Below are 27,734 nucleotides of genomic sequence, written 5' to 3'. Positions count from 1 at the left end.
CTAGACTACGGGAAAATGATATTAGAAAGAAGTGTGGAAATTCAGAAATGAAGGAAGAACAGCAGAAACAGTAAATATCTAGGTAGAACAGACTACTGTCCTCTTTTTTTGGGGGGGGGTGGGGGACGGAGTCTCGCTCTGTCGCCCAGGCTGGAGTGCAGTGGCGCGATCTCAGCTCACTGCAAGCTCCGCCTCCCGGGTTCACACCATTCTCCTGCCTCAGCCTCCCGAGCAGCTGGGACTACAGGCGCCCGCCACCACACCCGGATAATTTTTTGTATTTTTGGTAGAGATGGGGTTTCACCGTGTTAGCCAGAGTGGTCTCAATCTCCTGACCTCGTGATCCGCCCGCCTGGGCCTCCCAAAGTGCTGGGATTACAGGCGTGAGCCACTGTGCCCGGCCCAGACTACTCTCCTCTTGAGTGCTGAAAACTTGTTTGACAGTTATAAGTAAAAATTGTAATACTGCCTAATGAAGTTTTCAATATACGGAGATGTTAATACATAAAGAGCTATAATACAAAGGGTGAAGGGCAAAGGGACATACAGGGTGATATGGTTTCTACGTTCCACTTGAATTGGTAAAACACTGATTCTCAGTAGACTATTGAAAGTTAAGTTAATATATTGTAATCTATAGAGCAACTACTAAAAATCTATACAAAGAAAGATAGTCAAAATGAATATGACATTTCTTAGTGTGTTAGACTTACAGTCTATAGACTAGGAACCTTACCCATTAACAAACTAGGATGTACAAGGTGAAGCTAACTACCAGGAGTCTTAATCATATAGATGGTACCAAAATTGTTTTCTTCAAGCATCATTCTTCATCCCCAACCCAACAAGTAACATGGCTGCTTACTTGAAAAGAACAAGCTACAGCGTTCCTCAAACTTCAAATCACCCAGGGATCATATGAAAATGCAGTTTCTGTAGGTCAGGTGTAGGACCTTTAAATCCTGTATTTCTCACAAGCCCCAGATGCTGCAAATACTGTCTGTCCAGGTGCCATGGTTGGAGCAGCAAGGGGCTAGATACCACATAACCACTCGGAGTGCTGCGTATTCCACTTAGTGCTCTTATTTTATTTTATTTTTTTGAGACAGGGTTTCACTCTGTAGCCCAGGTTGGAGTTCTGTTGCACAATCCCAGCTCACTGCAGCCTTGACCTTCCAGGCTCAAGCAATCCTCCCACCTCAGCTTCCTGAGTAGCTGGGACCACAGACATGTGCCATCAAGCTTGGTTATTTTTATTATTGGTTTTTGTAGGGAAGAGGTCTCACTATGTTAACCAGGCTGGTCTTGAACTCCTGGCCTAAAGTGATCTCCCTGCCTTGGCCTCCCAAAGTGCTGGGTGTACAGGCATAAGCCACCGCACCCAGCCCCTTATTTTATACCTTACATTTTATATTCCAACTCTTAAACAAATATGTATCTTCTTTATTGTTCACACCAGTGATAATACAGTCAATACACATTCAAAAATAATTATACTAAGAACTCAGAGAATATAAAGCTTGATAGGAAGTAATTTGAGAGAAAAAGGTAGGTCATGTAACCCAAGCCTATGAGGATCTTTTAAAAATCAGATATAGGAACTATTTAAATAACAGATTTCCTTAACACTAATTAGAAACTTTTGAATATTACTGCTCAGTGTCTCAGTGGATCAAATTTATTAAAGCCAGGCCCGAAGTTCCATAACTTGCAGTGTTCAAATTGCAAATATTTTAACTCCAACAGAACTTGAATATAAAGCACAAGATGCAATTTACCTGGTATCCACGGACAAGGGTAGTCTGTAATTCTTTTAAAACATATTGGAGGAAGTGCACACCAAGATCCTCTATTATTTTCGCAAGGGTGCTGCGTGCAATGTCTCTGATTTCTTGGGCTCTGTTCTTGAGTAGGGCACACACTTTCAGCAAAATACTAGAAAATGAGAAGTTGAAAAATGACTAATCAAATAAACAAAGCAATTAAACATATACATATCCTTTTGTCTCTTAATTACTCATAACTCAAATCTTCCCTGTTAAGATTCCAAACCACAGCAAGTTATGATAGTACTTTCCCTCTTCCTGACAAAAGAGGTTCAAAAACAAGGAAGAAAAGAAGCAATTTTTGAGTTTCACTAAACTTCTAATTTGTTACAAAACATACCTTGGCAGATTAGCTTCCATAACTTCTTGTGGAAGGGACTGCATTAGTTTAACCATGGCAAACGCTAATGGAACGCGAACCACTTCCTCATCATTCACAACCTTTGACTTGATGAGCTTGTGTTCTTCTTCTCTTTTAGTCTGCAAGAAACATTAGGTTAAGTTAAAATGAAAATAAACGGATCAGTGATCTACCAACACCGCAACCTTGTATTTGAAAGACAAATTTTTCTAGAAGGATGGATGATCATTTAAAAAAAAGAAAGAAAAGAAAGACAGCTCTTTCTATAGATCTTAAGCCCATTTCTAAGTTTATTTAAAAATAAACCAAATCTCTAATTTGAGGATAGCCCTCTAAAAATTATAAAAATAACAGGAGTAAGAATGTTCTACTTTTCGAAGAAGCCATCAGAAAAAAAAATAAAGCCAAATTTTCACCAGTGTGGATTTTCACTGCTGTGAAGTATAGGAAACTCATATAAAATGTGTATCAGTTGGAACAGTCAAGTGTTTGAGTGACACTGTTAGTATATATAAATACAGGGCCTCAAATAAAAGTTTATTTACAAATATACAAAATATAGAAAAATACAAATCAATATTATATGCCAGGAGTTAGCAAACTTTCTCTGAAGAGGGCCAGATAGTATTTTTGGCTTTATGGTCTCTGACTTAACTCTGCTGTTGTGATAAAAAGTCAGTACTAAACACTATGTAAACAAATGGGTAATCGTGTTCCAATAAAGCTATACAAAAACAGGCCACAGGCTAGATTTAGTCCCTGAGCCATTGTTAGCCAACCCGTGTTTCACCCTGAGAAGGAAGGAAAGGCTCTGGCTTCATGAGAACGCACTGCTAAATATTATCCCTGTTAACTAAGAGAAAGATGAATTTTGAATAGTGCAGAACTAACCAAAAAGTACAAAAGGGAAACGTATTCTAATTTTTAATAACCTTTTTGGGACACGGGAGTCTCTTAGTAACTACTTTGGAGATGGAAAAGCATTTATCTACCACATCAAAATCATAAAGAAGGAGCGTTACTGCTTAGTTGCAGCAGGATAAGCCTGAAGTTGAAGAGATAAGAGTAGAGGGGTGAATTGTGAAGTGTTGAGATAAAAGGAAATCTAAAAGCTGAAATCAATCAATAATCACTAAAAGCCTCAGTGTGACAGGGCTCCAGCAACACCAGAATTCACACAGACCTGCTGGACCCCAAATAAATTTATTACCGTAGATGCAAGACATTTATGTAGCCTGGGTAGAATATCCCCGGTTATGGTTCCTTGGATATTTTTAATTGTTCTCTCTAATTCTTCCTTGTTTTGAGGTAGGAAAGAGACAGGCTTTGTGATACACTCGGATTCTTTAGCTGATGTCCCTCCAGAGTCAGCTGGATCAGGGGTTCCCGGCTGTTCCTGGTCTGACAAACTCTTGCATGTATTTTCCTTCTCTTCCTCATCCACTTGCTCTAATTCCATGGCCTCAGGCTCTGGTAACTCAACTGCTTCAATGGCATCTATGTTTAATAAACAACAAAAGTCACCTTAAATCAAATAAGGAAACCACACAGTTGTGGTAAGCAGTTTTTCCCACCAACATCCAACTTCCGATAAAAAATATCTAATCAGCAACTGTGGGCAGGCAAGGTAAGTGCTGAGGAAAGAATAGTAAATGAGAGGGCTATGGGTTTTGCTTTCTCACAGTTTAGAGTTTAATGAGAGAGACAAATAAACTGCCGATTATAAAAGAACACAGAACAGCAAGTACAGGGTAACTGGGGAACACACTGGGAGGCTTGGGGGGCAGGAACGTCTTAACCAAATAAAGCACCCTCCATTCATGAGCATGAAAATCCTAATGACAGCCAACTGCCCACAGAGTCTTTGTCAGTTTCTGGTATGCGATTACAACAATTTTACAAGTTAGTGGGGATTCCTCTTTTCCAATCATCTGAAATAGCTGGTATAGGTTGAAATGATCTACCCCTTGAATGGTTGGTAAAACTTAGCTATAAACCAATCTGTGCCTGGTGTTTTCATCAGATGATTAACTGCAGATTCAATTTTTTTTTTTTTTTTTTTTTTGAGACAGAGTCTTGCTTTGTCACCCAGGCTGGAGTGCAGTAGTGTGATCTCAGCTTACTGCAACCTCTGCCTCCTGGGTTCAAGCAATTCTCGTGCCTTAGCCTCCTGAGTAGTTGAGATTACAAGTGTGCACCACCATGTCCAACTAATTTTTTGTATATTTAGTAGAGACAGGGTTTTGCTATGTTGACCAGGCTGGTCTCGAACTCCTGGCCTCAAGTGATCCACCTGCCTTGGCCTCCCAAAGTGCTGGGATTATAGGCATGAGTCATCATGCCCCAGCCTAACTGTGCATTCAATTCCTTTAATGGTTAGAAATCTATCTAGATTTTCTATTTTCTTCTAAAGTCAGTTTTTGTATTATATTTTTCTAAGAATTTGTACATCTCAGCCAAGTATTCAAATTTATAAATACAAAGATACCTTTTGACTTAATTGTGACCCTTTTTAATTCCTAGTAATGTTTATTACATCTTCTATTTTTACAGATCAATCTTGTCAGGCATTTGCCAATTTATAATCCTCTAAGTAGCTGGGATTACAGTTGTGAGCCACTGTCCCTGGTCCAATTTATAATCTTTTCAAATACTTATTTATTTTTAGCTTTGTTGATTTTTTTCCATTGTATCCAGTTGATTTTCCACCAATTGCTGCTCTAATTTTTAATTACTCATTTTCTTACACTTTCTTTCCATTCATTGTGTAATGCTCTTTTCACACAAGAAGGTGATAAAATTGGATTTCTATATAAATAATCTACAGCTCACATTTTTTCACTGACACAATTTAGACTAACCTTCTCTTCTGTTAAATAAAGTTTTCCAAGAATACTTAAACCATTCATTTTAGCTTCCCTCCTGACTCATTAACTGGCCATTGCTAGTAAGAGCAGACAAAGGGAATAAGTTGACTGTCACCATCTTTAACTCATTATCATAAACTATCCAAGAATAAGATAAAAATCCTGTTTAAGAAAGTTTAAGGGGCAGGCACGGTGGCTCACGCCTGTAACCCCAGCACTTTGGGAGGCCGAGGCGGGTGGATCACGAGGTCAGGAGATTGAGACCATGCTGGTTAACACAGGGAAACCCCGTCTCTACTAAAAATACGAAAAAATTAGCCGGGCGAGGTGGCGGGCGCCTGTAGTCCCAGCTACTCAGGAAGCTGAAGCAGGAGAATGGCGCAAACCTGGGAGGCGGACCTTGCAGTGAGCTGAGATCGTGCCACTGCACTCCAGCCTGGGCAACTGAGAGAGACTCCGTCTCAAAAAACAACAACAAAAACAATAACAACAACAAAAAAACGAAAAAAGTTTAAGAAACTTACTTTCTTCATTCTCAGTTTTTTCCATTTGTTCTTCAAGAGTTTTGTGGTCAAAGTGGAATGCTTCTAACACTATTACTAGCAAACTGTTAAAAAAAAAAGTACATAGAAATGTTCATTTGATTATTAATATCATTGGACTATAAAAGGAGAGGAAATTTAAACACCAATAAACATTAAAATTATTTTTATTAGCACTTTTAATTTTAACAAGTATTAGCATAACCTTCTTAATACAAGATAAAAGTAAACTGAGATACAGAAAGACTAATTCAGAAAATATTTTTAAAATTACATTTAAAAAACAAAACAAAAATAAGAAGTTTGACCATACCTGACACCCAGTTTTTGATTGATCTGTCCCGTTTGTAAGACATGAATGAAATGTTTCAAGTAATACATATATGCTGACCAAGAGAGATGTTTGCAAATGGCTCCAATAACCTCTGTGGCAGCAATGGTTATATTTTCATGCTGTAAAATAAATCCAGAGTATCAATGCAGAACAAAGATTTGCTAATAAAATGCAAGGCTAACTCAGGATATTGAAAAACTTAGTAGGTTCTCGGTAATTACAGAAGAGAAAGAATGCCCAAACTATGCTCATTTTTCCCTCTAACCCTAGGAAAACATGTTATCCATTTAAAAGAATTACATCATCTTTTAAAGGCTGTTAACATATTTTGGACTCTTTTCCACTCAGACCTCCTTAATGGGTTCAAGACTACAGAAAGTGAATGAAATAAATTCAATGTAGAAAAACCGACAAATGACAAAAATTACGTATTGTGCTACTCAGTCCTCAAAAGTACATTGTGGGTGGTGGGGGTTGAAGGGAGGAAGATAATCAGGAAAATTAGCTAATGCATGTTGGGCTTAATACCTAGGTGATGGGTTAGTAGGTACAGCAAACCACCATGGCACATGTTTACCTATGTTAACAAACCTGCACATCCTGTACATGTACTCTGCAAGTTTTATCAAAAAAAAAAAAAAAAAAAAAAAGTACACTGCCTCAGAGACATCTCTTTCAGGCCATGATGAAAAACAGAGAGTGGATTTACCTGTAGACCTTAAACTAGAAAAGCAGGCAAAACACATGAAACGGGCCAGGTGCGGTGGCACACGCCTGTAATCCCAGCACTTTGGGAGGCCGAGGCGGGCGGATCACAAGGTCAGGAGTTCAAGACCAGCCTGACCAACATGGTGAAACTTCGTCTCTACTAAAAATACAAAAATTAGTTGGGCATGGTGGTGAGCACCTGTAATCCCAGCTACTCAGGAGGCTGTGGCAGGAGAATCGCTTGATTCCGGGAGGTGGAGGTTGTAGTGAGCCAAGATTACGCCACGGCACTCCAGCCTAGGCCACAGAGTGAGACTCCATCTCGGGAAAAAAAAAAAAAAAAATACATGAAACAACAGTTTCCAAACCTTGGATATCAACCACTGCAGGCCAGTGATCTCTGAGAGAAATAAATAAATAAAGTGAGGCTTTTAATTACCCCAATTTACTCTGTGGAGAGAACCGTTAAGTTGCAGCACAGGAAGAGAAACCAAAAAGAGCCCAGTGGTCTTCCTGAGTTAGAAGACAGGGTTGAGGCTACGGTAGCTAGAGTCCACAGGGCACAGCACCAGAGAGAAGAGCTGCACAGAGGGAAGCTGCACAGAGCAAGCCCCTTGAGTCTTCGGCTGAGTACTGAGCAGTAAGCATGAGTAAGGAAGACACGGGAACAGAACCAAAGAAGGGAACAGGCAAAACAATCATCAAAGACCATATAAGGTTGAGGCTAGTTCACAGTCCCATCAGCCAGAGTGAAATACCTCATGCTACACAGGGCATTGGGTATTTAGGTCCTTAGAATGGTAGTGTCTCAGTACCAGGACCCTATTAGCCATAGACTAAAGGCTGCTCCTGCCCTAAGAGAGCTTGAAAGCAAGATTCTAAAGAATTAGACTGTTCACAAGTAACCTAACTGCATCTGAGAATAATTCTCAGGAATACTTAAAGACATCCTAATGTACCCAACGCCCAGTAAGGTAAAATTCATAATGTCTGGCACCTAATAAGAAATTATAGCTGGGCATGGTGGTGCCTGCCTGTAGTCCCAGCTACTCAGGAGGCCAGTGTGGGAGAATCACTTGAGACTAGCCTGGGCAACAAAGCGAGAACCCCATCTCTACAAAAAATAAATTAAAAATTAGCCAGGTGCAGTGGTGTACACCTGGAGTCCCAGGTACTTGGGAGGCTGAGGTGCGAGGATCATTTGGGTCCAGAAGTTTGAAGTTGCAGTGAGCTATGATCATACCACTGCACTCCAGCCTGAGAGACAGAGTGAGACCCTGTGCAAGTTTTCTAGCAGGCTTGGCAATAATTTATAAAATTCTCATATGGTTATAAGTGGTTAAAACTTTAATACTTAGAAAAATAAAAGAAGTGAGAAGAAAGCATAAGAATGTTAAGGAGAGACATGAAAGATATTTTGAAAAGATGAAATTGAACTTCTAGAGATAAAAAAGACAATTCTGAGAGGGAAGATATACTGGATGGGATTTACAGCAGATTAGACAATGCAGAAAAAAAGATTAGTGAACCTGAAGACAGAGCAGCAGAAAAATGAAACAAAATAAAACCCAGAAATAAAAAAAAGATGAAAAAAGCAAAACAATATAAAAGTCTCTGAGCTATGGGACAACTTCAAGTGACCTAATAATGTACACTGGAGTCTCCAAAGGCAAGAAGGGGACCCAAAAATATTTAAAGAAATAATATATGAAAATTGCCAAGTTGGCTGGGAATAGCGGCTCAACCCTGCAATCCCAACACTTTGGGAGGCCATCGCGGATGGATCACTTGAAGTCAGGAGTTTGAGATCAGCCTGGAAAACATAACGAAACCCCGTCTCTACCAAAAATGTAATAAAATTAGTCAAAAGTGGTGGTATATGCCTGTAGTCCCAGTTACCAGAGAGGCTGAGGTAGGAGAATCACTTGAACCTGGAAGGCAGAAGTTGCAGTAAGCAGAGATTGTGCCACTGCAGCCTGGGTGACAGTGACATTCTCACTCCAGCCTGCGTGACAGAGTGAGATTCTGTCGCCAAAAAAAAAAAAAAAAAAAAGAGAGAGAGAAAAGAAAATTTTCAAGTTTTATGCAAACTATATATCTATATATTCAAGAAGGTCAATGAACCCCGAGCACAAGAATCATAAAAGGGCCAGGCCAAACAATAACAACAACAAACAAACAAACAAAACAAAAACAAACAACCCCCAAACACATTACATTCGGGGGAACAAAGTTAAGAATGACTTCTCATTGGAAATAATACAAGCCAGAATACAGTTGAGCACCATCTTTGAAGTACTAGAAGGAAAAAACAAAAACAAAAACACAATAAACCTATCCATTGAGAATTCTATACCCAGCAACATTATCTTGCAAAAACAAAGACAAGCAAAGACAAACAAAAGCTGCAAGAGTGAATCACTAGTAGACCTGTACTAAAAATTAAGGGAAGTCTTCTTGCCAGAAATAAAATGAAATCCAGGCACAGTGGCTCATGCCTGTAATTACAGTACTTTGGAGGCTGGGGTGGGAGGGTTGCTTGAGGCCAGGTGTTTAAGACCAGCCTGAGCAACAAAGGAGACCCTGTCTCTACAAACAAAAGCAAAAAAACAAGAAACGCACATACACACAAAAAACAAACAACAACAAAAAAATCCTCCTTTGTTTCCTGCCACAACAAATAAATAAGAAATTTTTAAAATATAATTAAAAGAAGAAAAATGATACCAGATGAATATCTGGAACTTCACAAAGAAACAAAAAGCACCAGAAACTATAAATGTGTAAGCAAATATAAAAGACCTTCTCTTTATTTTCAAAGAGCTCCTTAAAAGATAATTGACTACTTAAAGCAAAAATGACAACAATGTACTGTGTAGTTTAAAATGAATGGAGAGGCAAAAACCTATGGCAAAAATCCCTCAATAACTAATAAGCCAATGGAGATAAAATAAAATCTCAAAAAAGTATAGTTAATCCAGCAGAAAAAAAGATAAAGAGAAAAAAAGAAAAAATAGGGTCAAATGGAAAATAACAAGACTCAGATCTAAACACAACCTTATAAATAATCATATTAAATGCGAATGGTCTAAATACCCATTAAAAGGCTGTTGGACTGGATAAAAAGCAAGACCCAGTCAAAAGCTACCAATAAGAAACCAACTTGAAATGTAAAGTCATAATTAGGTTAAAAATATAAGGCTAGAAAAGGATATACTGGCAGGGCACGGTGGCTCACTCCTGTAATCCCAACACCTCAAGAGGCCGAGGTGGGTGCATCACCTAAGGTCATGAGTTCCAGACCAACCTGGTGAACATGGTGAAGCTCCATCTTTACTAAAAATACAAAAATTAGTTGGGTGTGGTGGCAGGCACCTGTAATCCCAGCTACTCAGGAGGCTGAGGCAGAAGAATCACTGGAACCTGGTAGGTGGAGGTTACAGTGAGCTGAGATTGCGCCACTGCACTCCAGCCTAGGTGACAGAGTGAGACTCCATCTCAAAAAAAGGAGATATCATGTGAACACCAAACAAAGCTAAGTATACTTTATTTTTTTTTCCTGTCTACATGCCATTCATATTTCAATGGCATCAAACAGTTAGGTTATGCTTACTAGCTTTTTAAACCAGAATATAAGAGAGCTATCTTTTAACTACTTAGATAATTCTTTTAAACATTTTGAATAGCCTGAAACAACAGAGGAAATCTGCTATTGTATAAAGCTATGTAATCAACAGTATAAATTTAAGTCCCAAATCCTGACATCACTGTAATTAGATTTGAATTTATATGATCATTTAATACCACCTTTCATTAATCTTTTTTTTTTTTTTTTTCAAATAGTCTTGCTCTGTTGCCCAGGCTGGAGTGCAGTGGCACAATCTCAGCTCACTGCAGCCTCTGCCTCCTGGGTTCAAGTGATCCTCCTGCCTCAGCCTCCCGAGTAGCTGGGATTACAGGCATGCACCACCATGCCTGGCTAATTTTTATATTTTTGGTACAGATGGGTTTTTGTCATGTTGGCCAGGCTGGTCTCAAACTCCTGACCTCAAGTGATCCACCTGACTTGGCCTCCTAAAGTGCTGAGATTACAGGTGTGAGCCACTGCATTTGACCTCATTAATCTTTTTAATCAATAATTACTTATCTAGTCTTTACTATGTGCCAGGTACCATTCTAGGCACTATATAATATAAAGGTTAAAACAGCCCTAAGTTCGAATATCTGTTCTGATTCTGGGCGTCTCTGAGAAAGTTATATAACCTCACTTCTTCTCAGATTGCTCTCCTGTAAAATAATACTTGAAGAATAGTCCCTACCCTACTCCAGAGGGTTGAGTTGTTGTGAGAATGAAACACTTGAAATAGTGCCTGGTACCTGGTACGGTATTAATGATACCTACTATTTCATTTCACTTCTTGTAAGTCATTTGTGAAAATAATGACTGCTCACTAGGGTAGTTAACCAGATTTAAGTGCTATGACACAAAAATAAAAGTATGCAATTTTAATAATGTGATAATTTCTAGGAGGAAGAATATTTTGTGGTGGGTCTTTGTGAGCTAATAATAGAAAAAAAACACAGATAATAGCCATCATTTAGATAGCATTTACTACGTGTCAGGCACAGTTCTAAGAGCTTTAGAACTATTCTAAACCTCTAATTACGGTGGTAACATCAACACAGACACCACCAACTCCATCTATATTTTGGCAAAGTGTGTCATGGTATGGGAAGAGGGTCCTTGGTTCCTAGATCTAATGACCTACCTTGAGCATTTTCTCATCAAAAATTGGAGTCATGGCATAAGGCATGATGTAATTCTGAAGAGATTTAGAAGACAGAACAACTTTGCCTTCCATTAGTTGTTTTGCAAGTTTCTTCAAGGCTCTTGCTCTTCTGTGGATCTATGAGTTAGATAAAATATGAATTAGTTACTAAATAATCTCACCTTCAAACAGCTCCATTTTAGTATCATATTCTCTTTTCATGAATAGATTAAAGGAGTGGCTGGGCGCAGTGGCTCATGCCTGTAATCCCAGCACTTTGGGAGGCCAAGGTGGGCAGATCACCTGAGGTCAAGAGTTCGAGATCAGCCTGGCCAACATGGAGAAACCCCATCTCTACTAAAAATACAAAATTAGCTGGGCATGGTGGCACATGCCTGTAATCCCAGCTACTCGGGAGGATGAGGCAGGAGAATCCCTTGAACTCTGGAGGCGGAGGATACAGTGAGCTGAGATTGCGCCATTGCACTCCAGCCTGGGCAACAAGAGCGAAACTACGTCTCAAAAAAAAAAAAAAAGAAAACACAGTCTATGTGTTACATGAGCAAACACCTGTGCCTTGATTTGCTTTCAGAGATAGAAGCCATAGCACTTGTTTAACAGTGAACCCAAAATATTTATACTTCTTAGGAAAAGGCAGAGAAAAGCGACACTATTATTAACTGTGGTTTGTGACACCACCAAAGAAATCAGAATCCAGGAAATGATCATCTTAATACAAATTTCAATGATGATCATAAAGGCTAAGGAAAGAGAAGCTTAAACCTTTTCGGAAAGTTAAAACATGTCTTTCCAAATGAGGCAGAACTGTTTGAAGTATTTCATAGTTAGGAAAAGCAGAATTGTCTTCTACCTGAATGTGCTTCATGTTCTCAAAGAAGTCCATTTCTGGGTCATGGTAATGAGTAAGCTGTACCAAGTCTTTGAATTCCAGTTGGTTTGGAAAGGTTTGAATTAAACAGGAAAGTATCGTGGTATAATCCTGTTGAATACTCTGTAAATATGAAGTGAAGAAAAAAATATTTTATTTTAAAAAGAATTTGCTTCTGAGATAATATGAGGAAACAGAAAAAGACATAATATTTTAAAAAGTAAAATATTTCCACTGTTAAAAAAAAAAAAAAAAGTCAGGATTGCTCGAGCCCAGGAGTTTGAGAACAGCCTGGACAACATGGTAAAATCCTGTCTCTACAAAAAATACAAAAATCAGCCAGGTGCAGTGGTGCATTCCAGCCCGGGCAACAAAGTGAGCCCCTGTCTCAAAAAACAAACAAACAAACAAACAAATAAAAAACCTGACAGCTGTATTAGATCAAAAGTGACTGGTGGCCAGGCATGGTGGCTCATGCCTGTAATCTCAGCACTTTGGGAGGCCGAGTCGAGTGGATCACTTGAGGTCAGGAGTTTGAGACCAGCCTGGCCAGCATGGTGAAACCCCATCTCTACTAAAAATACAAAAATTAGCTGGGTGTGGTGGCGCGTGCCTGTAATCCCAGCTACTCTGGAGGCTGAGGCAGGAGAATCACTTGAACCCGGGAGGCGGAGGTTGCAGTGAGCCAAGATCACACCACTGCAGTCCAGCCTGGGCAACAGAGCAAGACTCCATCTCAAAAAAAAAAAAAAGAAAAAAAGTGACTGCTCTCCTTTCTAGTGCCACTCCCATTAAAAGTCTGGTGACTATGTACTCAATCAAATATTCTCATTAAATGCACTAAGCCTTACTACTTTTCTATACAACAGTAGCAAATGTGGGAAAACAAAACAAAACACAGCCTCAGACAGTAGTGCCTAAAAGACAAAGTTATATACCTCTGTCTGGCTCTTCAGACCTTTCCTCAATTTCTCCAGGAGTGAACGGTGGATGATTTCTCTATAGTCTTTCTCTGTGACGTTCAAGGCAGCTAGCTTTTTGATGATACTCATCAGGCACATGCTGGCATTATCACTTAAACTCATATCTCCTAACTGCAAAAAAAAGAGAGAAAAAAAAAACAAATTATCCTCTAATAACTACAATATGGAATTTTACTTCCCAGTACAAGCATCTACAAAATTCTGTCACCGTGCTTGTAAAAATGCCTACTAAGCAAGTTCCCACAAATACTTCATACCTAAGGGAGAACCAAATGTAGGGCTATGAGGAATATAATACTGTAAATGGCTGAAAAACCACGCTTCCCAAGAAGTATCATTTAATTTCAGGTAGCACTATGAAATGTCCTTGTTAATTAGTTTTACCTCCCAATGCAGGCAGTCTAAAGGGTTCACTAAAGCCAGTTTTCAATATTCAGTATCAGGTCATTACTGAAAATGATAGAACTGGCTGCTCTAGAGTTTGTGGTTTGAAGAACGTCAAAGTGAGTGTAGGGAAGGTATCCTTGACTCAGCCAGCCAGGCAGTGACTTAGAATTTTTTGTGCTGAGTTTTGGCATGATTATGAAGAATGAGCATAAAATGGGGAAATTATTTTTTCATATATTACATAATCCTTAATATTAGATGAATAACTATAAAATGCCACAAAGAGATCACTGATCCTACTACACAGTTAACAATAATCAAAGGTTTCATTTTCTGCATTTTTGGATTTTAATTCAGTTCAGCAACATAGCACTTAATATAATCCAAACACTTTTCATTTCTCTTATAACTTCAATAAAAAAGGGATAATTTTCAATTAGTATAGTTACATGTTTAAAAATTGATGTAACTGATACACCAAAAAATTCACCCTTTTAAAAAATTTACAATTTGGCTGGCTATTGTGGCCCACACCTATAATCCCAGTACTTTGGGAGGCCAAGATGGGCAGATCACCTGAGGTCAGAAGTTCGAGACCAGCCTGGCTAACATGATGAAACCTTGTTTCTACTAAAATGCAAAAATTAGGTGGGTGTGGTGGCATGCCCCTGTAATCCCAGCTACTACTCAGGAGGCTGAGGTGGGAGAATTGGTTGAACCCGGAGGCGGAGGCTGCAGTGAACCAAGATCACGTCACTGTACTCCAGCCTGGCTGAGAGAACAAGATCCTGTCTCAAAAAAAAAAAAAAAAAAAAATGTACAATTCAATGGTTTTTAGTATATTCAGGAGGTTGTGTGATCATCACCACTAATTCCAGAACATTTTCATCACTCCCAAAAGAAACCCTATACCCATTAGAAATCACGCCCCATTCCTCCCTTTCTGCAGCCTTTAGTGACCTAATGTATTTCATCTCTATGGACTTCCCTATTCTAATACATAACTTCTTGATTTTTTTCAAAATGCTTTCATATGTGTTATTTTATTCACAATATTTGCCTTTCCAATCATGAGAATAAGTGTTTTGCCAGACAAAAGATTCTTCACATAACGAAATTTAATCCTAAAAACTTTTGTCCCCCCTCATAAAACAAATTTAAAGATTAGGTCATTGTATTAGGCAGCTGTATTACCAGACCAATAAAAAATAATTTATGAATTTTGCTCTAATAACCTACCTCTAGATTATAGAAACAATTATGCATAACTGGAATTAGGTAGTTAACATCCACAATTTGCATTTCTTTAATATAAGAGGTGATCGTCTGGAAAGTCTCAAAGCGAAGGTCAAAATTGATATCATCAAGATGTCTTTGATCGAAGGCGTTAAGCTATAAGAAATGTCATTGAAATTATATAAATGAAGGTATATAAATCTTAAGTAAACAAAAATGATAATACTTTTGAAGCCAAACAGAACCCTTCTTTCTTACCTTGACAACATCAGTAATATATTTTAACCCACTCTCAAAATCAGAAAGAGTCTGCAAGGAAAGAAAACAGTATATTACCTTAACTTTTCTGCCCTCCTCCCCTCAGTTCCCTGTCCCCACTCAAATTCGTATAAAAACATCACCCTGGCATGAAGAAAGCCCCTAATATGGTTTATAAGTCATAATTACATTTTTTAAAAAAGGGTGATTTGGAGTAAAAATGAATAGTACAGACCTCGAAAACTGTACAAAGCAATTTTCTTGACAGTTTGTTCTTAATAACTGAGAAAAGTTTTGCTATAGGCTTGAGGAAGCTTGCAGGGTCCACACAATGCTTTAACAAGTTTTGTACTGTCACCAGAATATCAACCTCTGTATCCTTGAGAAGAAATATGAAGAGAAGTCATATTTCAGTAAGTTATAAACTGGTCAAATTATACTTTAATATATTACAACAGAGAAAACAATTACAAATAAGATGTGAAAGTAATAATTGGAAAAATTATTTTATCATCTTTTAAAAGTTTTTAGCATTTTAATTTGATGTAAAATCCTTAAGAATGTGTGAACCAGTTTCTTCCTTTAATTCTAATAAGCAATATATGTAGTTTTGAAACATAATTTCTTCTATTGTCTAATCAAAAAAGATACAAGAAAATGAGCTTGCTGAAGTACAGTAGTCCCTCAGTATCCAAGGGGGACTGGTTCCAGAACCCCAAAAAATACCAAACTCCAAGGATGTTTAAGTCCCTTATATAAAGTGGCATGGTATTTGCATATTACCCACACACCCTTCTGTATGTTTTAAGTCACCTCTAGATTACTTATAATACCCAATACAATGTAAATGCTATGTAAATGGTTGTTATACTTCATTTTTAAACTTTGCATCATTTTTATTTTTATTTTATTTATTTATTCATTTCGAGGTGGAGTCTCTTTTGTCCATTCTGGAGTGCAGTGACATGATCTCGGCTCACCACAACCTCCACCTCCTGGGTTCAGGTGATTCTCCTGCTTAAGCCTCCTGAGTAGCTGGGAGTACAGGCACATGCCACCATGCCCGGCTAATTTTTGTATTTTTAGTAGAAATGGGGTTTTACTATATGGGCCAGGCTGGTCTTGAACGCCTGACCACGTGATCTGCCTGCCTTAGCCTCCCAAAGTGCGGGGATTACAGGCATGAGCCACCATGCCCAGCTGGTTAAAATTTGTATCATTTTTATAATTATATTGTTATTTCTCCAAATATTTTCATCCATGGTTGGATGAATCCACAATGTGGAAATGTGAATACAGAGGACCAATTGTATACACTTCTGGTTGTCTACAGATCTATGGTCTTCTAAATTGAACAACTGTGTGGTGAGAAATGTTTAGTATCACTACTGAAGTCTGACAAATGAGCATGAGCCACTGGAGGACTCTTAATTAAGACTGAACTGTGGTTTGCAAATCATATCAGGAACACTTAGCTGTGTCTGAATATTAAAAGTCTGGTTTTTATTCCGTTTTGCCACTGTGATCTACAATTAAGATTATACAATGAGGCCGGGCACAGTGGCTCATGCCTGTAATCCCAGCACTTTGGGAGGCCGAGGCAGGCGGATCACCTGAGGTCAGGAGTTCGAGGCCAGCCTGGCCAACATGGTGAAACCCTGTCTCTACAAAACATACAAAAGAATTAGCTGGGGGTGGTGGCAGGCGCCTGTAGTCCCAGCTACTCGAGGCTGAGGCAGAAGAATTGCTTGAATCCAGGAGGCGGAGGTTGCAGTGAGCCGAGATTGTGCCATGGTGCTCCAGCCTGGGACAACAAGAGTGAAACTCCATCTCAAAAATAAAAAATTTACACAATGCACTTCTTAGGTTCCAGGCTTGTTAGAGAAAGAAAAATGCCTGAAATGAATCAGAAGCTAAACAAGGGAAACAAAGGGGCTAGTACTTTGTTATTGTTGTAGATGATGATGTCTCCACTTTTCTTGCCTGCCTGCCCCCATTCCTAGTGTCTGTCCTAAGCTTTTCCCTCTCATTTTTAAATTTTATTTATTGAATTAATTCATTTTTTTTTTTTTTTTTTTTTTGAGATGGAGTTTCACTCTTGTTGCCCAGGCTGGAGTGCAATGGCGCAGTCTGGGCTCACAGCAACCTCTGCCTCCCGGGTTCAACCAATTCTCCTGCCTCAGCCTCCTGAGTAGCTAGGATTACAGGTATGTGCCACCACATGTGCCACCGGCTAATTCTGAATTTTTAGTAGAGATGGGGTTTCCCCGTGTTGGTCAGGCTGGTCTCGAACTCCCGACCTCAGGTGGTCCGCCCACCTCAGCCTCCCAAAGTGCTGGGATTACAGGCGTGAGCCACCCCGCCTGGCCTAATTTTTGTATTTCTATATAAAGTCTTTTAAGTTCCTTGGGACAAATGCATCACAAAATCTAGCCAGTAAAAGTGCTGCTCGCAAGTGAACCTAGAGATAAAGCGCCACTCTATAGACAGAGTAAGTGTCCTATGAGTTTTTACCTCAGCAATATTGCCACGGTGGAGGAATGGAAGGAGAAGCGTAATGAGTAGAGAACTTTGTTCTTTGTCTTTCATAAACTTGCTGATCCTAAAGAAGGAAAAAACAAGTATGTAAGGACCATATACAGGAATATTTCTCTAAGAAGTTAAACTTTTTGTAGAAAAACATCAGTGACTAAAGACACAGTTTTAGCATTCCAATACACAGCTAGCTTTTAGGTATGTGTGCATGTATAAAAAGTTTACCTCAGTTACTTAGCTGTGCTCACTCTTAACCCTCTCCAACACCAAGCTCATGGCTACTATTCTATTTATTTTGCAATATCTGATTGTGTGGGTTACAGTAAACAGGTGAATAGGTGGGTTAGAGTGAACTCCAGTCCTGTAATTTGGCAATTAGTAATTGCTTTATTTTGCAAAGAAACAACATTTTTAAGTGCCCAGACTTAAGGGTTTATGTACAGTATTTCAATTTAACACCCATAATAGCCCTGCAATATAGGAATCGTCAGCCTCATTATGCCCAGAGAATAACTGAAACTCAGAGAAACTGATGTCTCACAGCTAGAAAGAAGTACAGCAGGTCTTTTAAACTCTCGTCTTTCTGGCACCTAATCTCTTCTCATCATCTTTCTACTACCACATAGCCTGGGATGAAATTTAATGAGTGTATTTAGTATGATTTCCCATTCTGCATAACTTAGAAATACAACAGTATTTTAAAAAGCATTTCAAAGAAGTTTCTAGAAGATTCGAACAGATCATTTTTTGTTGATACTGTTTTAAATAACAGAAAAAATATATTTTCAACAACTAAGCCTTGTAATGGTCAATTTAAAATTAAGATAGAATTGTTTCTTGCACTCAGGTTTATCAACGTTTCCCTTTACCAAAATCACAACAGACTCCTAGGTCTACTGCCAAACAGACTCTTTAAAAACCCTTGTGAGATCTTCCTGACAAAAAACAGAACAATCTGCTCTTTCAAGTTAATTATTTTTATCATTACACTAAAGAGTAAAAAATTGTAATTCCACAAAACTCAAAATACACAAAGGCTAAACAAACAAATCTATTAGTCTACTTTAGGATTTTGAAAAATCTGTTCCCCTTAATTTTATTAAACAAAGGCAGATGCTATGAACGGTTTCTAGTAAGTATTCCAGCAGAGAAAGGGAATTCTGCATTAACTTAAAAATAAAGGGGATTCAAAAATACTAAAAAAATTTTTAGCTCCTTATTGCCAGGTTCAAACACCTGAAAAACAAGGTAATTTCTTAAATTTTTATTTTATTTTATTTTGTGACAAAGTCTCACTCTGTCACCCAGGCTGGAGTGCAGTGGTGCAATCTCGGCTCACTGCAACCTCCGCCTCCTGGGTTCAGGCGATTCTCCTGCCTCAGTTTCCCGAGTAGCTGGGATTACAGGTGTCCACCACCAGGCCCAGCTAACTTTTGTATTTTCAGTAGAGACAGGGTTTTGCCATGTTGGTCAGGCTGGTCTTGAACTCCTGACCTCAGGTGATCCACCCACCTCAGCCTCCCAAAGTGCTGGGATTACAGACGTGAGCCACCACACCTGGTCAAGACAGTAATTTTTTAAAAAGTTAAAACCAAGGATGGTAATGTTATCTTTTAAGTATCAACATGTCACTTACTTTGAAAGAATGCCAAGCTCTTTACTGACTTGTGCTCTATTCTTTTTCTTTTTCACCTTTTCTGCACTTATTGTGGTTTTGCTGAGATACTGAAGAATTGCAGGTACATGAGGTAGAATTAATCTTCCTCCTATTGTGATAGACTCTGAAATAGATAATGATTAATGTTTTGATTTTAATAAACTCTCTTAAGGCATAACTGTACAAAATCTTCATGATGATAAGAAAAGCACTCAACCACTATGAACATTTAGTTAAATTTTGATTCTAAATAAACAACTTTCTTCTTACTTAAAATAGCTATATTACTAGTTAAAACAAGAACTTATTTAAGAGACCTTTGAGGCTTTATTTAAACCATTTTTTGGTAATAGTAAGGGAATTATTTGGGATAATATGGTAAGAAGAATGTAGAGACATGACAGTAGAAATCATTTTCATAATTTCCTGGAGGAGAGTTGAGACTTCTTGAAGAGTAAATAATCTATTCTTATAACTGCAAAGAAAATTCAGTTTATATAAATTAGTATTAGTTCCCAGAGAAAAGAAACTTATGAGCATATGCTCTCAAGTGAGTCAGATTATACTGATCTTTTTTCTCTTCTGAGGAAACAATTGCTACATCAGAAGTCTAAGAATTATCTGCTTTGTCATCATACATACCACCTATGTTTTCTGCTATGCCAGGGTATACACATCCAGTTACCAGCAAGTTCAAAACTGTTTCTGTGGGCTCGAAATCTGGAAGGTTAAGAAGGTCATCAACTATGTCCATTACAATAGTAGCTGTGGCATCAGAAAGATTCTTTGCTGAGAGAATTGCAAAAACATTGGTCAGGATATCACATTCTGGGCACCCAGGCTTCTGTTTAGCCAGCAAAGGGAAATACCTGGAAGAAAAAACATTGTAGTAATCATCTTATTCTCAATGTGTTCACTTCTAAAAACATGTCCATATGAATTTTCACCATGAGTTTAACAAATATATATGCATATGTGTGTGTGTATCCACATTAATAAGATTATTCAAAGGAGAATTACATTAAATCTAAAATTCGATGGATAATAATTCTAAGTATTACCTTACAAACATATTACTTAGGCACTTTATATATATTTCTCATTTAATTCTCACAACCTTTCTATGTGGTAGTATCATTATCCCCACATTATGGATGAGAAAACAGGTTTGTCTGAAGCCACTGAGCTAATAATAGAGCTGAGATTTGAATCACAATCTAACTCCAATGTCTAAGCTCTTTCTAAAAGAGACTTACTGAAAACAGACTACTTTTCAATTACAAGCTTTCTAGAACGTGAATGTTTAAACACTCACATAAAACCCTATGTACTAGAACATAGGAGTTAGGAGTATAGACCAAACAAATATTTATTGATCAGGATATGGAACATTCAATGTTGGGAGACGGGGATGAATCCATCTCCAATAATGACAGACTCACATGAAAGTTATAAATATCTTTCCTAATGCAAATGCACCAACAAGGGCAGAGAGACAAAGGCTTTCCAGCCAAGGGTAAACCAGCAGTTGATTCAGTCAGAAATGCAATCCTAACAATTACTAGGAAGGTCAAACAGAAACAATTCAGATAGTTTGCCTTTTTCAATTCATCATCACTGGGGTCGGGGGGCGGGAAGAGCTTGAGCTCTTTAACATACTTAGCATTGACAAACTGACAGAAAAGTTCTAAGAGGTTATATTCATACATCTTTTTGTCCAACAAATATTGTGCATAGTACGGGCAGGCTCTACACAAGGCACTTTATATTATATATTATCACCTCTATTATCAATGAAGTGGGTCTTCACCAATAAATGGGTATTATACCCATTTTACAGGTGATGAAACTGAGGCTCAGAGGCCAACTTGACCAAAAGAACACACAGTGGTGCTAGGATTTGAAGCTAGGTTAGTGTGACTTCAGATACTGTGCTCTTAATCACTATGTTGTTTTGTTGTCTTAAACTTTTTCTAGCAGAAAAGGGAAGAGAACTGCTTTCAACTGCAGGTAAAGTCCTAGCAAGAGCCCATTCAGATACAATGCAACTTCCCAGCGACCAAACCGTTTTCCCTTGACCAACGTAACTTGCTGCCACAGTACAACGAGCATGCTACATGCTAACGTGCACGGCTCAATCAGCAATTCCAATCACTCAAACAACATGCAATGATCATCAACTACACATGGATGAAGATGTGTAACCCTCTGTGGAGTAATAAATGAGACACGGTCTTTGACCTGAAGGAGCTGTGGATAATAAGTTATGAAGACAGATGAATACAACAAAGGCAGTATGTGATGACAGGGCCTTACAGAGCTGGAAGGAGTATGCAGGAAGAAGAGACTGTGCTATGCTGGGGCTGCAGTGACTAGAACCAGAGCAGCTAAGAAAGGGGCCTGGGACAGTCCCGGTTTACATTGGTTGTTTTGACTTATTTATTACATCTCTTTTCATCCTCAGGAGTTTTTCAATGTGGACAAAAAAGTATATGCTCACCCTAGTTAGTAAGTTTTTGCTGTCTTGAGTTCACCTAATTTCTGAGAAAATTTAAACTTACTTATAAGCTAGTAAAATGCTAGACTTCTCTATAGATGAAAAATCTGTTTTAATTTCTAATTGACACTACGTAAACAGGAACTACACTTCAAAATCTAATTTTTTTTTTTATTAAAAAGTAACATTCCCATTGAAGGGGTTCTGAAATATTCATTCATTAATTCTTCTACACACAACTTTATATGCATATCTATTGCTATGTGGATTCCAAGGGAAGTCAACAATTTTAGAGATTTCTTTCAGGTGAGTGTTAAGTATAAAAGGAAAAAAAAGGTTCTGCTGCCTAACTCTTCCATTGTTATGTGGCTTCTATTTACCCAACCAAAACATGAGAAATTGCAGAAAAGAATGAAGTGGCATCCAACAATGTGGCTCAATACCTTGAATAAGGTCCCAAAGAATATGAAAATGAGTCTCTATTGTAAAGTCTTCCTGGATGAAAGTCCTTTATGGCTTATTTGCATGGAAATGACAAAACTACATACAACATTTCTCAAGTATGCCTATGAAGTGCCACTTACAAATGTCCAATGATAAAGATATAAAATTGCCGCATCAAATTGGGGAATAAATGTAGAGACCTTACTATTAGTAAAATAGACAAGTTTTCCTGAGGAAGACAATGTCAAGGTTTTTGGTTTGTTTTTGAAGACTAATAACATGAAGAAATGTTCATGACATAAAGATACATGAAAAAAACAAAATCAAAAGCCAGTTATACAGTATGATTCCAATCTTGTAAAAACCAAGACTATGATTTTAACATCACTGAATCAATAATAAAACCTTTTCTGACCATGAGAGCTGAATGTACATTTAGATTGAGTTTCACAAAGAAGACAATCGTCTAGAAAATCTAGAAAGCTTGTGAGGTTTTCCTGATTTTCAGTGGGAACTGGGAAAAACACACAGAATGCCAATTACAAGTCAGCATTTATTTTTAAGCAAGCATGCAGAAAATGATAATACTTATGTGATGATATAACTATCTGGTGTGTTTCACATTCTGTTTCTCCCTATGCCAGGCCAAATCAAACTGCTGACATAATTATTACATATATTGGAAGAACATCTCTATCAACTCTAATACTTAAAATTTTCAAGTTTTAATCAAACTGTAAAAATTACCAAAAAAGTATCAGTTTTAGCTGTAATACATACTCTAAAATTTTCTTTACTTTGTAAGATGTTATTTTACCTATTTTTACTTTTTAATTATTGTAAAAAATTCAAACAGTCCAAAAGATGTATTATGAAAAGTCTCCTCTCCCTGCTCTGGTCCACCCAAACCTCCACGTGCTATGGCCACATTGTTAATAGTTCTCAAGTGTCCTTCTGGACAGTTTCTACTTCATTTCATATGTATATACACAGACACATACCTTCCTGTATCACACTATATATATTGTCTAGCAATTTATCTTTTTATCTTTTTTTTTTTTTTGAGACAGGGTCTCGCTTTCTCCCAGGCTAGAATGCAGCGGCATGATCATGACTCATTGTAGCCTCGACTTTGTGTGCTCAAGTGATCCTCCCACCTCAGCCTCCAAGTAGCTAGAACTACAGGAATGTGCCACATGCCCAGCCAATTTTTTGATTTTCAGTAAAGACAAGACCTCACTACGTTGTCCATACTGGTCTCGAACTCCTGAGGTCAAGCAATCCTGCTTCTGCCTCCCAAAGTGCTGGGATTACAGGCATGAGCCACCATGCATGGCTATATTTTTCTTTAAACTATGTATTTTCAGATCTTTCCTTGCTTTTACTCAGCTGTCTCATTCTCTTTAACTGTATCAAAAGTAGTTCACTGTATGGAAAGACCATAAATTACATTATTAGTTCCCTGGACTGCTTTAACCAGATTCATCTAAAACATTGTCCCTTTTAAAGAAGGAAAAAAGAAAGGTTATACCTTGCGTTTCTGCTCCAGATACTGATCAGTTTCAGCAGAGGAGTAGGAGAATATTGACTCTCAGATCCAAGCCTGCTGATCTAGGAGACAAAGTAAAAAACAGAATACCAAATACATATACCAAATTACAGAAAAACCACAAATAACAAGCACAGAAATCACAGCAGAGGATGAAAAAGACAAGGGACAGAGATTAACATCCAAATGACAGAATAAGAAAAAGTATAAAGAGATCCAAAAGAACATCTACATAGGAAAAATGGCAAAGGTGATGCATGGAAGTGCTAGACACTTGAAAAGAAATGGTATTTTAGGTTTCAGAGTGTTGGAAATGACTGGGACCTCCAACACCTAGAAACATTTCCTAAAATCAAATCTCTCCTTCAGTCTATACCTGTACCAGTTATCATCACCAAGGGGTTACAACCAGAGAAATCAAAATAGGAAGTATGTAATAGAAACACCTGTGTGTTTTCCCTCACGCTTGTCAAAAGCCAGAGGCAATGCTATGTGAGGTGCTATAAAAATCATGTTACAGGCCGGGCGCAGTGGCTCACGCCTGTAATCCCAGCACTTTGGGCGGCCGAGGCAGACAGATCACCTGAGGTCAGGAGTTCAAGACCAGCCTGGCCAACAAGGCGAAACTCCATCGCTACTAAAAATACAAAAATTAGCTGGGCATCGTGGTGCATGCCTGTAATTCCAGCTACTTGGGAGGCTGAGGTTGCAGTAAGCGAGACTCTGTCTCAAAAAAAAAGTTATGTTACAGTTGCTAAAGAGACACATTCATATTCAGTTAAGCCTTAAGTGTAAATGCTATGGTATAGCAGAAACTAACTCTTGAGTTTTAGGTGGTAGTGAAGGCAAAGAAAAGTGTTCTAAAAACTTCCAGAAAGAAGGGCTCGATGTAAAAGAAAAGACCCAGGTAAGCATTCATGTCTGGGTGGTAGCTATGTTGGTGAGTTAGTAATAAAGGAAAAAGCAGAAGGCACACAGGCAGATGTAGAAATTGAGATTTACCTGGGGCCAAACTGCACCATGAAACACAGCATCAATTTCTTCTGTTCTAAACTGATATGATTCCCAGTCCAAAAAGATATCAGTTACCATTTTGATTCCAAGACGTCTTAAATTTTTCAATGGATTAATAAATCTCAGCTGTATCTGTAAAACAAAGATCTTCTGTTTAAAAAATACATATATATCATTTTTATCCCTGATTCCTCAGAGAGGCACTCTTGCTCAGGTGGCTAAGAATCAAACTGGAAATCCTATTACTAAATCTGTTGACTTGATTTATATGGGAACACCAACAAAGCAAATTGTCTTACTTTTCTCATTGAACAAGAAAAGAAAGCAGAGTCTTAAAACAATATCACTGCCTAGTAGTCACACTAGTTATCCTTAAGAAAAAACATTATTACAACTGGAATAGTTGTTTTGTATTCTATATTGTTTTACTGTTTTATTCAAGTAAAATCCTGATTTATTCCCACGAACAGAGAATTCTAAACAAAGCAAAATTTTTTTTTTCTTTTTTTTCCCAACATAATGCCTTATATTAGGGGGGAAAAATTAAATCCTCATTTCAAATGAAAGTCATTTTTCTATTTATTTTCATACTTATTATTTTACCTTTTATAAGACTATAAGTTATAAATTATTCTTGTTAAAATTAGCCTAGGGGTCTAGTTAAGGAATTTATGACTTTTCCATACAGTGAAATACTTTGTACAGCAAGAGAATGAGGTGACTGAATCAAGGGATAGGAAGATTTCAACATACATAGTTCAAAGAAAAATGCAATTTAGAAAGAAATATGATTTGTCGGTTTAGAGGCATAGACGCTGGAATGAGTGTGAAGTAAAAGCAAACCTTTAAAATAACAAACATTGCTACTTCCACTGGCATCTCCTTCCCTGTGAGTTATACAATCACAAATTCACAGCCAATGTTCAGGCTCAGAGTAGGACAATTTATTGAGTCCCTACTAATGGCTCCAGTGGCATGCCAGCCACGGTCGTGACCTCAATTCAACTGAAAATCTTATTAAAGGCAAATTTATTGAATGTATATAAGAGACTGAAAATGCCAAAGACATTTCTTTTTTCTTTCTTTCTTTTTTTTTTTTTTGAGATGCAGTTTCACTCTTGTTGCCCAGAATGAAGTGCAATGACACAATCTGGGCTCACTGCAACCTCCGCCTCCTGGGTTCAAGTGATTCTCCTGCCTCAGCCTCCCGAGTAGCTGGGATTACAGGCATGTGCCACTATGCCCAGCTCATTTTGTATTTCTGGTAGAGACAGGGTTTCTCCATGTTGGTCAGGCTGGTCTCGAACTCCCCATCTCAGGTGATCCACCAGTCTCGACCTCCCAAAGTGCTGGGACTGCAGGCGTGAGCCACTGCGCCTGGCCCAAAGATATTTCAGTAGGAGGAATTACTACAAATTTCAGGACAGAGCTTCATGGAATAGGCAGATTTCTACTGGGTACTAAAGAATGAAGAGCTTTAGGCCAAGCAGAGGAGAGACAAGGGCCTCAGAGGGATTTTTCCTAGCACAGAATGTTTAAAAAAAAAAAAAAAAAAAGGGAGAAGATTCAACCCCTGATTGTTTTCCCACTTGATTAGTAAACTGTGGGCTCTAGACATGAAAGTGATAATTTATTTTTATATATCACCTTAATTACCTACGTTAAAACCTAAAAGTCACTTTGCAATTTATAAAGACAACACAAATGCTCTCATATAGTGAATATCAAGTCTTATGGCCAAGATAACATGAAGAAAATTAATAGGAAAATTACTTATCATGAAAATCTGATAATCTGACCAACACAGGTATTTGAATCTGATATAGCACATTTTAAATTCAAGTAAATATGAACAAGGATGTCATTAGTTTGCTGAGCAAGCCTGAGGAATCTCACATATGGTCTACTTTTAGCTTATTATCTTATTATGCTAGTCACAAAGGAATTGACCGTAAGCAAGCACAGGTGATGTAATTACAAGTCATTCTGCTCTGCTGCAACAAGCAATATTTTCATCAGCTGCATCAAGTTTAGTGAAAGATAAAAATCATCGCTGATATTTGAAAAAACATGGTATCCGGAGGAAACATGAAGCTCACAACTGCAAACATGATATCAAATAGACACTCCCCACCCGTCTCCCATTCCCACCAACCACCCTTCCCATTGGGTACAATCTGCATGTTCTATTCATTTCTGTAACTAAAGCACCAGCTGCCCAATTTACTCAATAATTGTTGAATAAACTGGAGAAAAACCCTGAAAATGAGCAATCATACACTTTAATTCCTTGAGGAACAGTCAATATGATTGAGTTTGTATGTGTTTACAAGTTACATTGTTGCTTAAATATACAAAAAAACCCCAAAACCAACAATTTTCAAGTATCTTTCAATGACGATCAATGCCCTGAAGGAAAGACACAAAAAAAGTAAATATATAACTGAGCTGAAGCACATAAATGTAGAACATTAACTCACTTAAGCAAAACTACTGTGCAATAATTCACTAAGGAATTCCTTGGATGGGTCCAAGAATTTCAAAGGAAAATATAAGAAAGCTCATATCTGTCAACAAGCTTAAAATCTCATTAACTAATGAACTGTGATATTGCATAAATGATCCTTTGAGTTACTGATTATTGACTTGGGAGTGAGGCTGCATTACTAAGTAACTTCTAAGTTAACCAAAAATGTGAAGGCACTACACAGGCAAACCTTTCAAAATTTAATATATTCATATACAGATAAAGTCACTATCACTTGCTACAAGGCATAAACAGGTTCTCACTTAATTCTTCCCGTGGCCCTTATTATGCTCTCATTTAACAGAGAAAGAACTTTCTAAGACCTCTTTTCTGCTTCCATTCTTGGCCTCC

General features: G+C 38.0%; 1 protein-coding gene across 1 annotated transcript in view; it reads right to left on the bottom strand.

The window, feature by feature from the left end:
• UTP20 (UTP20 small subunit processome component) overlaps positions 1-27,734 on the bottom strand; it is a 109,438-nt gene that overhangs the window by 28,627 nt on the left and 53,077 nt on the right. The window contains exons 28-43 of the mRNA XM_010357205.2: positions 24,845-24,988; positions 23,825-23,904; positions 19,995-20,221; positions 19,332-19,476; positions 17,675-17,762; positions 15,396-15,539; positions 15,161-15,211; positions 14,906-15,058; positions 13,235-13,390; positions 12,279-12,419; positions 11,408-11,545; positions 5,910-6,049; positions 5,579-5,661; positions 3,398-3,684; positions 2,167-2,306; positions 1,779-1,935 (exon numbers count right to left, since the gene is read on the bottom strand). Coding sequence (XP_010355507.2) covers positions 1,779-1,935; positions 2,167-2,306; positions 3,398-3,684; positions 5,579-5,661; positions 5,910-6,049; positions 11,408-11,545; positions 12,279-12,419; positions 13,235-13,390; positions 14,906-15,058; positions 15,161-15,211; positions 15,396-15,539; positions 17,675-17,762; positions 19,332-19,476; positions 19,995-20,221; positions 23,825-23,904; positions 24,845-24,988 — 2,274 coding nt within the window. The remainder of the gene's footprint in view (positions 1-1,778; positions 1,936-2,166; positions 2,307-3,397; positions 3,685-5,578; positions 5,662-5,909; positions 6,050-11,407; positions 11,546-12,278; positions 12,420-13,234; positions 13,391-14,905; positions 15,059-15,160; positions 15,212-15,395; positions 15,540-17,674; positions 17,763-19,331; positions 19,477-19,994; positions 20,222-23,824; positions 23,905-24,844; positions 24,989-27,734) is intronic.

The sequence above is a fragment of the Rhinopithecus roxellana genome, chromosome 10 (genome assembly GCF_007565055.1).
Source record: "Rhinopithecus roxellana isolate Shanxi Qingling chromosome 10, ASM756505v1, whole genome shotgun sequence".
Classification (NCBI taxonomy): Eukaryota; Metazoa; Chordata; class Mammalia; order Primates; family Cercopithecidae; genus Rhinopithecus; species Rhinopithecus roxellana.
Note: the sequence above shows the minus strand (reverse complement) of the source record. Positions and strands in the feature narration are given on the sequence as shown.